Consider the following 13,343-nt stretch of genomic DNA (forward strand, 5'->3'; position numbering starts at 1 on the left):
ATGAAATCAAGGGGTCGTAATGCGAATAATGGCATCAGAGAAATCAGTTACTTAAATTCACCGGTGTTTTTATATCCAAAATGGCCGCTGTGTCCGTGTTGAAGGGAATGAATCGTCGGAGCTGCGCATGTGCGACTTTTTTCCCAACGATGTATTTCACGCAAAATATAATAATGATACTTATAATTACAAAGAAGATTTATAAGACGATTTATTTCATGCAAGATATCCAGATACATTATTCGAACACAGCTGCAGCATTTAAATGTCACGATCGACATTATGACAAATATATTTTAACTTTCATCGATGGCCAACATATCTGATACAGTGCTTATGTTGAACATACGGGTTCCATACGACCTGGCCCAGTTCCCACGAACCTATCCCTATAACTCTTTATTTACTAAAGTGGCTAAAATGAGCCCACAAAAGCGATTCATCAGGAAAATATTATAGATATTTGACAGTCCGAATATTTTCCCCAGACGCATTCTACCAAAACACCGTGATCATGCTTTTTACCACCGTTTTTCTCCAATTCCTTTCAGAAGGGATCCCAGAAAAAACAAGGTACTGTAAGACAATATTTATTATTGCCATATTTTTACAAAGTGCTACATAGCAACGCATTTAGGATGCAACAGGTTTAACAAAGTTGTAGGATATTTTTCATCAAATTTGAAAAAAAACATAACCACAACAACAATGACCACAATAATAACAAACAACAACAACAACAACAACAACAACAACAACAACAACGGCATTACTGTTATTAATCGTCATCAGTGTCGTCACATCGGAAATTTTGGCTGGATTGCCTCTAAAACTCCAAATTAAATGGTATTTTTCGGAAAGAATTACTTTTTCTTTAATTCTCAAAACTACATTTTCATCAGGACCTATTTTACTGGATTTTTGTATTTTATTTTATTTTTACATTTAACTGATCTACTGCTCAAATGCACGCATAAATACACGGGCAAGAACGAACAGTTCCAAATGACCTATTCCCGCTTTCATTTAACGGGTGAGAGTGAGCAAGTAGCGGGAGCACTCACAGCAAACCAATCATGTAGACTGAGTCTCTCTCCGGCTCACAGCTCCTCGCCGGCTTCACCTCAGACCATAATACCGCCCTCAGCACTGAGGTGAGCCTCGCTTGCTAGAAAAACCGTTGAGGGCGCAACACTATATAATTGAATGGTTGTGGATAGAGCTGCGCAGGGACGAGGGGCTGTGAGAGAGTCTAAGACCTTGCGTGATCTCCTGGTGATGTATGGCAATGATTAGCCAAGCTCATTTTTTAGTCTGTTGCAGTTTTTGCAGGTTAGGACTGTCGCTTGCTATAAGTTAACTCTGTACTGTCACAGAGTCAATGTTGACTTCTTAGCTCAACTCTGCCTACAAGTTACACAAGCGTGTTTTATAAAATTCAAATTTTAATGTTATGTCACGTGCCTAAAACCACAACCTTTATTATCTGGATCCGGTAAGTGAATATGGAATGGTCGGTTATCAGAAACCTTTTGCATTTACTTACATGGCAAGACCTATATACAGCAAGACGGACGGGCATTATTAGCTTGTCTGCGTTATGATGCGGTTTCAATTGTTTTTACATCGTCATTAATTATTTCTCTCCACGTCCTTTTCGTCCAAAGCTTGTGACGACTCATGTGCCTTCAGCTTTGACGGCGAGTGTGATGATGGTAGGCCCGGAGCGCCGTATTCCATCTGTGATTATGGAACCGACTGCACGGATTGCGCGGATATGGTAGGTGATATCAGTCATTGTCCTGTTAAGTGTGTGTTCGGTGTGTAGAGGGCGTCAGAGGTGTGGCCGTCTCCGTGAATCGAGACTGCAGATGTGTACGTTCACCAACAGAGGCCAAGTACGACTATATCGTCCGATAATCAGATTGCCAAATATGGAAGCTATTTCTTTATGGTAATATGTGCTTCGAACGTGAAGTAATTTAACTTTGGCTCTGACTTGGTTCAAGGCAACTTTCAACCATTCTCTTCCAAAATAAAAAATAAAAATTGAGGTTAAACATGTTAATTTTGGCCCTGAAACAAATTAGTTTAGGTAGTGTGAACCTTGAAAGTGAAAGACGTAAACTTGCTCACACTCTCTTCAAGGACTCTTTCAAGCGCTCTCATTCGAAATCAAGAATAAAAGTCAGGGGTCACCGTGAAAAGTTTGGTACTGGAGAATCAAATTACCCAAGATTCAGCGATACTTGAAATTTAAAATGGCCGCCATCGCTTTGTTAATAGTCGCGCCAGCGGCTTACTGACTACGCATGCGCTTATTCATAATATACTATGCGAGTAACCGGAAGTGTACCCTTCTTTCATGGGCGCCGCCATGTTTTTTTGAGTGCTCGTAAATAAACAAATTCGAAACGTACTCTCTATTATTACATATGTACTGCAGATTATTCTATTGTGCCCTACCACATAAAGTTGGTATTGAATCTCAGTAATGTGCATATGAGAAAAATAGTTCCTTTTCAAAATTCAGTTTTGGCAGGATTAATTGCATATCATATGACCACACAGTTGCTTCCTACACCCTATTAATACTCAGGGGGAGTAATGAACATCGTCAGATGAAATGGGGTGACATCCAAATATCCAGAGATGAAAGGGGAGAGTATTTATTGTACAACGAACGCCTGACGAAGACCAGAAAAGGCGAGCCTGGCAACACACGTCAGTTTGCTCCGAAGGCTTACGCTACTCCGTCAACACCCGATACCTGTCCCGTCGTCGCGTATAAAGCATATGCTTCAAAACGTCCCGAGTCCATGACGGTTGAAGATTCTCCGTTCTACCTTGGAATTGAATACGTCAAAACCAACCTAGATAAAAACGTGTGGTTCAGGAACCAACCGATGGGTGTCAACAAATTAAATAACATCATGAAATCAATGGCAAAGGCAACGGGACTCACTGACAAATTGAGTAATCACAGCGCTCGTAAAGCCTGCGTACAACGATTGCTCGATGCCGGCGTTCCACCAACTGTGGCTTCACAACTAAGCGGGCACAAAAATCCAGCATCACTCAACCGTTATTCTGTGGCTAGTGCAGACCAGCAGTGTCAGATGAGCAACATACTCGCCGGGACACAACCCGCATTTGATCCGCGACCGACCGCGACCGGAAGTACAAGCCTGATGCCAGCCGAACATACACCGCGACCGGTGGCCGGTCCTTCGTATGCTATTCGAGGTCCTATGTCGTCAATGCATCAAAATGCCCTCCATCAGTTGCCGCAACTACCAGGGATGTTCTCAAATGCACAAATCAGTGGTGGATCGTTCAACTTTACCTTTAACATCACCGGAAATAGCTCCCTATCTCAACAGTCTTCACCTGTATACCACGTTGCATCGCCTCCAGCCAAACGTCGCCGACCTGCAGTGATCTACTCTGATTCCGACTCAGATTGAATGATTCAACCGATAACATAATTAGACTTTCTCGTTTTGAAGTTTTACTCATTGTTCTTGTTCCAGTGTACATGAATTTCGATTATAATGATATAAAATACGAACGGTTTCAGTTGAAAACATTTTGTAGTATCATTTGTGTGAGAGGCTGATGGCGGTTGTTTGAGTGTTACCAGCTGGGGCGAATAACTCAATTGGTTAAGTAATACCATCCGCTAACCAAAGAATTTACTTGTTCGACGAAGTTACCAACGTGTGAAATTTGGGAACATATGTAATAATAACAGAACTCCATGACCTTGCCCTGACGTTTGTATGGTACGGAAGTTATTTTCACTCCTGATGCGGTGTATCCTTGCTGTATTTTCACTCGCTTCGCTCGTGAAAATACGGCCGCAGGATACACCGCATCACTCGTGAAAATAACTTCCGTACCATACAAACGTCAAGGCAAGGTCATGGAGTTCTGTCATATTATTACATATGTACTGCAGATTATTCTATTGTGCCCTACCACATAAAGTTGGTATTGAATCTCAGTAATGTGCATATGAGAAAAATAGTTCCTTTTCAAAATTCAGTTTTTGGCAAGATTAATTGCATATCATATTGACCACACAGTTGCTTCCTACACTTATTAATGTTACTATAATAATACAAAATGTTAACAATAAACTCCATGTCGAACATCTAAACCCCTACTTACAGATTGAAGGAAAATCTCATAAGCAATCAAATAAATATGTAAATTAGTCACGTGTCCATTCAATAATTTTCGGGTTTTTTTCACGCTAAATTATGCAAATGAGTATCAAATTTGGCGGACTACTTTATAATTTGATAAAAATTGTCGTCTGCTGTATATTGAAACCAGCTCGCTTGAGGACAAGCATTACGACTGGCAAAATTGCAAATATTTTGATCATTTGGAAAGTGAATTTTATTACGGAGACACAATGGAAACACCTTGTGACACGAGAGAAACAAAGTATTTTCAGGGATTCCGCGACGGAAGCGTCCTTGACAGTGCCTCTAGGACTGCGAGCACAGGAAGATATGCCCCTGTCAACACAGCTGATGTCGACGTCCTGGTTGGAGCGCAGAAAAAACCAAAACACGGCAATGAAAACAAGACGTGAAGTGGCAGTTTTCAAGGAATGGCTTCACAGTATGACAGAAGAAACTCGCGAAGGCAAGGTCATGGAGTTCTGTCATATTATTTTATAACATGCCATTAATAAAATATATCTTTTTTATTAGCGAGTAATTATTATTATCCACCCTGTCGCTTATACAAAATTTCTTATCACGCCTAAAAATTAAAAGAAGAGAGAAAACTGTCGTGCATATGAACGAGAACATTCGCAAAGAATGCTGGGATTGAATCTTAGAAAGGCGCCCTCTGTGTCAATAACTATATGCAAAATTTACCCGTTTTTAGAAGTAACGCTGGTTTTCAGCTTACAATATCCGAAGTTTGGCGGTACAGTTACTATTGCAAAGTTAATGATGGCACAATACGTCCCTTGTTAAACACAATAGATAGTAATCATGGTAAAAATTGCAAATTTATGTCAAACTGTTTTACACATAACACAAAATCTATACCTACAAGGTCTGACATCGTGTACGTGAACTGAGGGTAAACCGGTCATACTTGTACAAACGTATATAGAAAGTAACAATTAATTCTATTATATCCTTTATGATTACTAATCATGAATCGATACAAATAACATTTTCAATCTCAACGCCTGGCGCGACACCAAGGGCTGAGCCCTATATAATATTACTATGGAGAAAAATACAATTTTACTCAAAGAGCTTCAAAATGAGCCACCACAAGTAATAGAACAGAAAAGAGAACTGTTGTATATATTTGAGAGTTCTAATATCTGTCCGCGAGGATCATTACCTTTCGGTTTGTTAAGGAAGACCTTACACAGATGCGCACCAGGAACAAATATTCGGACTTTCAAACTTATACAATTCTTTTTTAGGTGCCACCTAAGGGGGCTCATGTTGAAGGTCATTGGGCACACAATGTATTGATGGCTTATTATTTTCCAAAACCGAATAATCATTTATTTAGTCAAGATAGCGAAGACGGCACATTTTTAATTTCAAGTGTCGGTAAATGTTTGATGATTCGTTTCCCTAGGATCTAATTTTGCCCAGCGACCCCTAATTTCCAAACTTTTTTTGTCAAAAGGCAATTTTCCTCATGGAAAATGTGAGCAAAAATCTTTTTTTTCAAGTATGATCCTCAAGTCACATGGAAACGGTTTTCGTGTTGTCAAAAATTAAGTCCTTGTAATTAATATTCTGTGCACTTTTCCTGTCAAAGCTTATGGATGTGACACGTGTGCCTACAGCAATGACGGTGAATGTGATGACGGTAGACCGGGAGCGCCGTACTCCCTCTGTGACTATGGTACCGACTGCACAGATTGCAATTCTATGTGTAAGTCGCTTTAAATCTTGTCGTGTTGAGAACTGTATATTTAGTATGAACGAACTTTATGGTTAATTCTCCTCACTTGTCCAGTTATGTACCATAAACTCAGCTTTAATATGGCGTTCATATCGCACGATTCTTGAGAAAAAGTATAACTTAGAACCCATACGAAGACTTTGGATTGAGGTACAGCCTAGGAGTACAAGAGTAACTTTCTTTGTCGTTTATTACTTCCCTTTCATCCAAAGCTTGCGATACGTGTGCGTACAGCAATGACGGTGAGTGTGATGACGGTAGACCTGGAGCACCGTATTCCATCTGTGACTATGGCACCGACTGCTCAGATTGCGATTACCTATTAAGTAAGTTACTGTAAATCCTGTCGTGTTGAGAACTGTGTATCTATTATGGACGATTTCAATTTTACATTAAATCTTTCCCACTATTCCAGTGCCATACTCTCAATCCGAATTATTGTGTATGCATTTACCAATTTCCTACATACGGTAGAGCTTGTAACTCTTGTAATAACTACCGAGTGTTACACACATCGAATTAGCACTCAAGCTTACCTTAAATAACTGTCAGTGCTACGGTAGAGACAAACGCTGTCAAGTATTACACATGCTATTCACATGCGCCGAACTTAAAAACAACACCATATGCTTATCATTTCGATCCTTTCTAGAGCAAGAAGTATAGAAAAAGTACTGTGTCTAAGGGCAAATTATTGAATATTTGGTGGTTTATTTGCAAGCAATGCATGTTGAACACGTCCGCAGTCTATGGTTTCTTGTAGTGCTGTGTATTTCACGATGTCCTTTGATAACATCTGAACAATATTATTTGATTGTTAATTTATATTGCTGAAGTCGGAACCCAAGGGTATAGTTTCCGAATACGAGCTGTCAGAAAAACGTGTTGTCACATGGTTCTGAAAAAGAAACAATATAACAAAATTACATCGCGTTATATAATTTAATTGATATGTATAATATGTGACACATGTCACTGATATGGATTATACTTATGAATATATATATATATATATATATATATATATATATATATATATATATATATATATATATATATATATATATATATACATTTTTATGTGAGAGTTGTTTCAAAATGTCGCCACAAGAACAAATATTATTTATCAAATTTTAACACCACCTACGAATAGAATGAGAATGAGAGTTGCTAGGAATCTTTTCAATTCTGTCTGAAGATTGCAGGATGCATGAAACTTAAGAAACAGATATTATTACTTTGTAATCTGTGTTATTATTTACAACGCTCTGCTTTCCGCATCGAGCACTGTAATTTCCTAAGAGGACACTATATACATACATATATATATATATATATATATATATATATATATATATATATATATATATATATATATATATATATATATATATATATGCGCTTCAGGTGCTTATTGCAACTTCACTACAAATACATTGATTTTTTTTCGTATATACGAAAATCAACGTTAACTTTATTGTGATCTAAGGAAATATTTTCATTGGTATTGTGATATTAAAGGCCATTACTCTATCATATGCAATTATTTAATCTAAAGTTGGCAGACACTGAGTATATTTTGCTTTATGGCTTATTGTGTTACAAGCATTGATAGTGATAAGGAAATCGGAGATTTGGGTGATAATTGTCTTTCTTTTCATTGAAATAATACCATGAACAATGCCATTTCACTTGAAGATGCAAACATATATTTGCCACAATAACTATGTATTCTTCAATGTAATACAGTCACATGTGTATGGCGCTGAACCAAATCATATACACACTCTCCCAATTGTGAAAATCTCTGGATTTCGTAGTCAAGCAGTACAGGTTAATGTATTTTGTTGTCATGACATATAATATCATATCAATGTACCATATTATTAAATTTTTTGCCCATTTCCTTTTCGTTCAAAGCTTGTGATGATTCGTGTGCCTTCAGCTTTGACGGCGAGTGTGATGATGGTAGGCCTGGAGCGCCGTATTCTATCTGTACCTATGGAACCGACTGCACGGATTGCGCGTACCTAAAACGTAAGTCAATCAGCGACCGCCCTGTCCAAGGTCAGTTTTTAGGATAGAAAAACGTCGGTTGTATACTCCGATACTGCGTATTCTACAAAGGGGCCACTTCATGAGAATAGTTTAGTCAAGTAACGGCAAAAAACACGTACGTATGCATGCATGCGTTCATGTAAGCATGTATGCGATGTGTTGTTCCTTTTCCGTACTACTGTCATAGCGTTAGCCTGTGTGGCGCGTGTATCGGAGCATTGCGCTAAAAGCTATTACTAAGGCATGCTTAGAAGGCATGTTTTCAATAGAACGAATGGCAGGTAAAATGACGTGTCATACGATCAACATCAAAGCAGCTCAGTAAAGCTCTTGCAGCTTCTACGAGGTTCATTTTAAAATGTCATTATCAATTTCTTATACAAAACCATCAGGTGGCATTATCACGCCTGTTCTTGATTTCAACATATTTGTTGGTCACTGATTCTAATGTCTGCAATAGCTTTAATTATATTATGCCGGTGTATTGATGGCGGGAGTACAGTGATCTGATTGGTCGAGACATGGATCGAACCGTGGTATATTCGCGACGTAGCACGGTTGGCATACGCACGAGCTTTTTGCTAGAGCAAAAATCCCTTTTTACGTCTCATGCCATAATTTCAATATACTGTTATAATATAGTAGCAATAATTCACACCCGGCCACAGTATACCATTCGGTTTTGACCGAGTCACTTCATATATGCACGAGCTATAGCGATAGCTCGTGAATATTTGTCGTGAACTGGTCAAAATCTTGTGGTACACCGTCGCTGGATGTGCTTTATTGCTTAATTATACATCTGATATCATCAAGGTAAACTCTGCATTTTGTCAGCACGATGTTAACGTCCACAAAGAATATAATTTTTTTTTTGGTAATTTACCATTATGAACTTTTCAGAAAATATGATGCGTAGAAATCTAGTAGCAATGCATTGTCTTCGTACATATAGCTCGTCATGCTGAACAGTCTGATACAATTAAGGTAGCGAAAGTTGTATTTATCGCCATTTTCGTTTATCACCGAATATTTTCAGGACGAGGACTCAATGCCAGCAAAAGCAAGATGGCAGCAGCTAAGAAGAAGGCAATCCCAGAAAAGAAATCTAAGCTAAGCGCCCTGAAGAAATCACTGAAGCCTTAAATGAAGCCTCGAATCAGTTGAGGAATTAAACTGGACGCTGAACCCTGACGAAGACCACTTGTGATTAAACAACAATACCCTTTCTACCAGTTTATCATTTTGTATAAATCAGACTATTGACAGAATTACAAAGTACCTGTAGTTTACATGTTAGAAGGCGAAATAAAACTCACTATCGATGGGTTGTCTTGCAGGAAATGTGATCATATGTTTATAGTGCGCGGACCGATCGCAACAAGCAAATTACCTCGTATCGGCTAAATATCAGTACTTATTAGTTTCCGTTATAAATTACGTTTGATGTATTTTGTTTATATTACGTTTGATGTATTTTGTTTTGTAATTTGTTCTGTCCATTGAATAATTTTTCAAACTCCCAATATAGCCCAGTACACTGTTTGTGATTATACTAACGACTCAATTTTATCCAGGGCTGCAATGTATAATAATAGGCTAACCAATTTTACACAAAGAGCTGTGTTGCAATGAACTTCGGAAGAATCAGAACACGTATTTTTTTGACAATCATTTACAACTGTTTTCCAAAAAATTATCATCTTTATTCATATGGACAAGATCTGAATTGTGAAAATGAAATGTACAGACTCTTGCTCGCTAGTATTTGTAGTCAGTTGGAATAAACCATGTTACTGTATCACACTTGTTTTCCTTTTTGTTTTGTTTTATTAATCATTACTTTTATTATTCTTCCGCCTTTTAATTATATGAGCAAAGTATTATGTATTAAATATCAAAACTCATCGAGTAAGTACACCACGTAAATGATTCCATAACATAATCTACCAATATTAAAAACATAAAGAAATCATGCACTTTGTTGTTATCATATAAAAGTTCAAAGGTCATCGATTAAAATACTAGTCTACCTTAACGTAGATGTAGGTCCGCTACATGAACTGACATAGAATTTGAACGATTACTTGGTAGGAATATACAAACATGGAAATTTGTCTCAAAAGGTATCATAAAAACGCATTTGGTTTGTTTTGTTTATAACACGATAAGAAGCATTGTCAATATTACAAATAATCTGCCCTATGTAAGGCAGTGAATTACACGTTCTAACTTCCGAAAAAGCCTGCAGTATGGCTATTCCAATCCTTCAGGTAGTTGTGCCTCGAAAGTTGAAAGACTTGAACTTTTGCTGAAAATTTCCCCGGAGAATCTTGCACCCATTCTCTTTCAAAATCAATAATAATAATTGAGGGTCCCCATGCACATAACGGCACCAGAGAAACAAATTACCCGAGATTTACCAATATTTGAAATTCAAAATCATAGCCGCCATTCCCGTGTTAACCCTACGGTGAAAAATACAATATTTGATTCTCGAAAAACTAAGACTGATTTTTTTTCTTACGCCTAGAGCTTTAAAACGAACCCCTACAAGTGATTTATCAGAAAAAACAGTATAAGAGTTTGAAATGTCGGACTGTCCCCGAGGCTGCGCATTCTACCGTATGCGCGAAACAAATTTATGGTGGTCTATGGTGGCCTGGAGTTGTCACCAATAAAAATACGTCTAATTTGTTAGTGCATTTTGTTTTTATGTCAAATATTATTTGACATATTAAAAGCGATATTTAACAAACGAATTCGTGAGTAGTAAGTAATATCGAAACAAAAACGAAAAACTATCGCAAATAAGTCAAATTGCTGTGGCGAGTGTTCATTTGTTTTTTCTTTCCACAGGCCCACGCGGTTTTTGTATTAGCTTTGTTCATGGCATTTTTTATTTTTTTCATTTTTATTTTATTTTATTTTGTAGATGATGTCCACTTTTGTCTACAGCCGTCACTGCCGAATTTTTTCTCTGATTTTCTCTCTTTACTGTCAAAGCGGCTGATGGTTCATATTATAATTTTGATTATCTATAATACGTTTATTATGAGACGTACTGCTTTTTAATTTTCTTAACTACATAAATAATTTTATGTATGCATGGCTTTTTTTTCTGATTTTCTGTATGTGGTTCACATCTTTATTTATTGTAATATATTTTCCGAGTGGTAGTAGTGGTTTTTAGTGATTTTCTTGATGATTTTTGTGGACGTACCACTGTAAACATATTTTTCTTTTTTTGTAAAATCAGCACTCATTGCAACTTTTACGCGAACTATTATACGTGTATGTATGTCGATAAGTATGGATGTATGACTTTTTCAAATCGTTGAAAATTGCTTATTTCCTAATTACGCTTTAAAGAATATTCTCAAGTTAAAATGCAGTATTAAATGACATTTCTGTCTTTTGTTTTTTAATTATACTTTTCTTACTTATTTCCTTCCTAATGACACCGAATTTTTATTTCAATAGAGAAAGACAGTTTATTTTTGCACTGAATCGATAAATACTTTTGAAACATTTGGCGCGCTGTAGTAAATACACTGCATAATTAAATCACTCGCTCTCCACAAAGATGTAAAATGTAAGTTACCAGAAACTCACGTGTTATTCTTGTTAGTGTAACTGTGAGTGTTAGCTATGTTTGACGAGTGTAGGATGACGGCAGTGCAACGAGTTTTCTTAAGTAAGAAAGAGGTTCGAGCGAACACTGGAAAAAAGCGAGTGAAGATTTAATATTGCTGGTAAAAATTCATACTGGGGATAATAAAACAGCATTTTATAATATAAATTAACTCTTACTCATCCTACTTAGGACTATTTGGGGAACCAAACAAATTTAAATCTGGTTCAACCGATGAAAGTTGTATTAATCTTTGTAAAAAGTTCATTTTGCGAACAATACGCTGACTGCACCTCCACTTCTTAACGAGGAAGTGTGAGACAAATGCAAGATACATCGTAATACAGAAGATAGGTAAACGACGAGCGATGAAGCTTTATGAATTCACGTTTATGATTGAGGGTACGCCTTATAAACATAATGGCCGTATGAGGGCGCAATTCTCCACAACGTTCTCGAATGTGCAATTTGAATCAGAGATGTGATATAGCGTTCTTAAACGTACAATCGATTTTCAAAGAAAACATGCAGACTTGCGCCGTTGATTTCATCAATCGAACACAATCACACAATGAGTATACGTGTGGCGAGCTTAGCTGACTGTATAAAGCAAATTTGCGGTTGGAATATGAACTGGTTTAGCCGTGTAAAAATAGTAGTCTATCGAGCTTAGCTACGGTATCGATCACTCATCCAATGAGATCATGAACTTCATAGGTCTCTCTCTCTCTCTCTCTCTCTCTCTCTCTCTCTCTCTCTCTCTCCTACTCACAACTAGGTTTTTCCTCGACTTTCTTCTCTCAGAGGGAGATGGATAGGTAGAAGTTCGTTGAGAGCACACGTGATATCGATGATGTTGCCATTACCGACAGACAAAATTGTTGGCGCCTGTATGCTGCAGAACGCCGAAGATAAACTAAAATGTATCGGTATTTGCGTACCTTAATTTGAGTGAGATCGTTTTAACTAATATTACTCCATGAGTTTGTGTTCTCCTGAGGCGATACACATTATATCATTGCATGTTTGTATGTATGTATGTATGTATGTATGTATGTATGTATGTATGTATGTATGTATGTATGTATGTATGTATGTATGTATGTATGTATGTATGTATGTATGTATGTATGTATGTATGTATGTATGTATGTATGTATGTATGTATGTATGTATGTATGTATGTATGTATGTATGTATGTATGTATGTATGTATGTATGTATGTATGTATGTATGTATGGATGGATGGATGGATGGATGGATGTATGTATGTATGTATGTATGTATGTATGTGTATGACACTTATACGCTATGCAGTATGGTGCATTACATTTTGTCCGCGGAGAATCATGCAGAAAGACGGATTGAGTACTTTTGAAGGCACAATGTTGAGGAAAGGTAAAGTAGAAGGATTAAAGCAAATAAGTATATTTGGTAAAATAACCGAGAGAGAAGAAACGGAGACAGAAAAAGATAGAGACAAAGACAAAGAGAAACAGAGACAGACGGAGAGACAGACGGCTACACAGACAAGCAGGTAGGTAGACAGGCAGGTAGAGGGGTAGAAAGCTGTCACTGACAAGATGTCTTTTCCATAATTTTTTTTACCCGAGAAGGAGATGAAGGAATAAAACATTGAGCGTCCTCGGCTACGGCAATGCATGATAGCGACGCAGACGACAAAAAGTG

General features: G+C 37.4%; 1 protein-coding gene across 1 annotated transcript; it reads left to right on the forward strand.

Annotated features, from left to right (window-relative positions):
* Window positions 1-5,813: 5,813 nt before the first annotated feature.
* LOC139119818 (uncharacterized) lies at window positions 5,814-9,825 on the forward strand. The gene is made up of 4 exons (XM_070683730.1): window positions 5,814-5,931; window positions 6,174-6,287; window positions 7,882-7,998; window positions 9,059-9,825. Exons 1-4 carry the CDS (start codon window positions 5,928-5,930, stop codon window positions 9,163-9,165), a joined length of 342 nt encoding a protein of 113 aa, XP_070539831.1. The 5' UTR covers window positions 5,814-5,927; the 3' UTR covers window positions 9,166-9,825.
* Window positions 9,826-13,343: the final 3,518 nt, after the last annotated feature.

Source organism: Ptychodera flava, chromosome 2, assembly GCF_041260155.1.
Source record: "Ptychodera flava strain L36383 chromosome 2, AS_Pfla_20210202, whole genome shotgun sequence".
Taxonomy (NCBI): domain Eukaryota; kingdom Metazoa; phylum Hemichordata; class Enteropneusta; family Ptychoderidae; genus Ptychodera; species Ptychodera flava.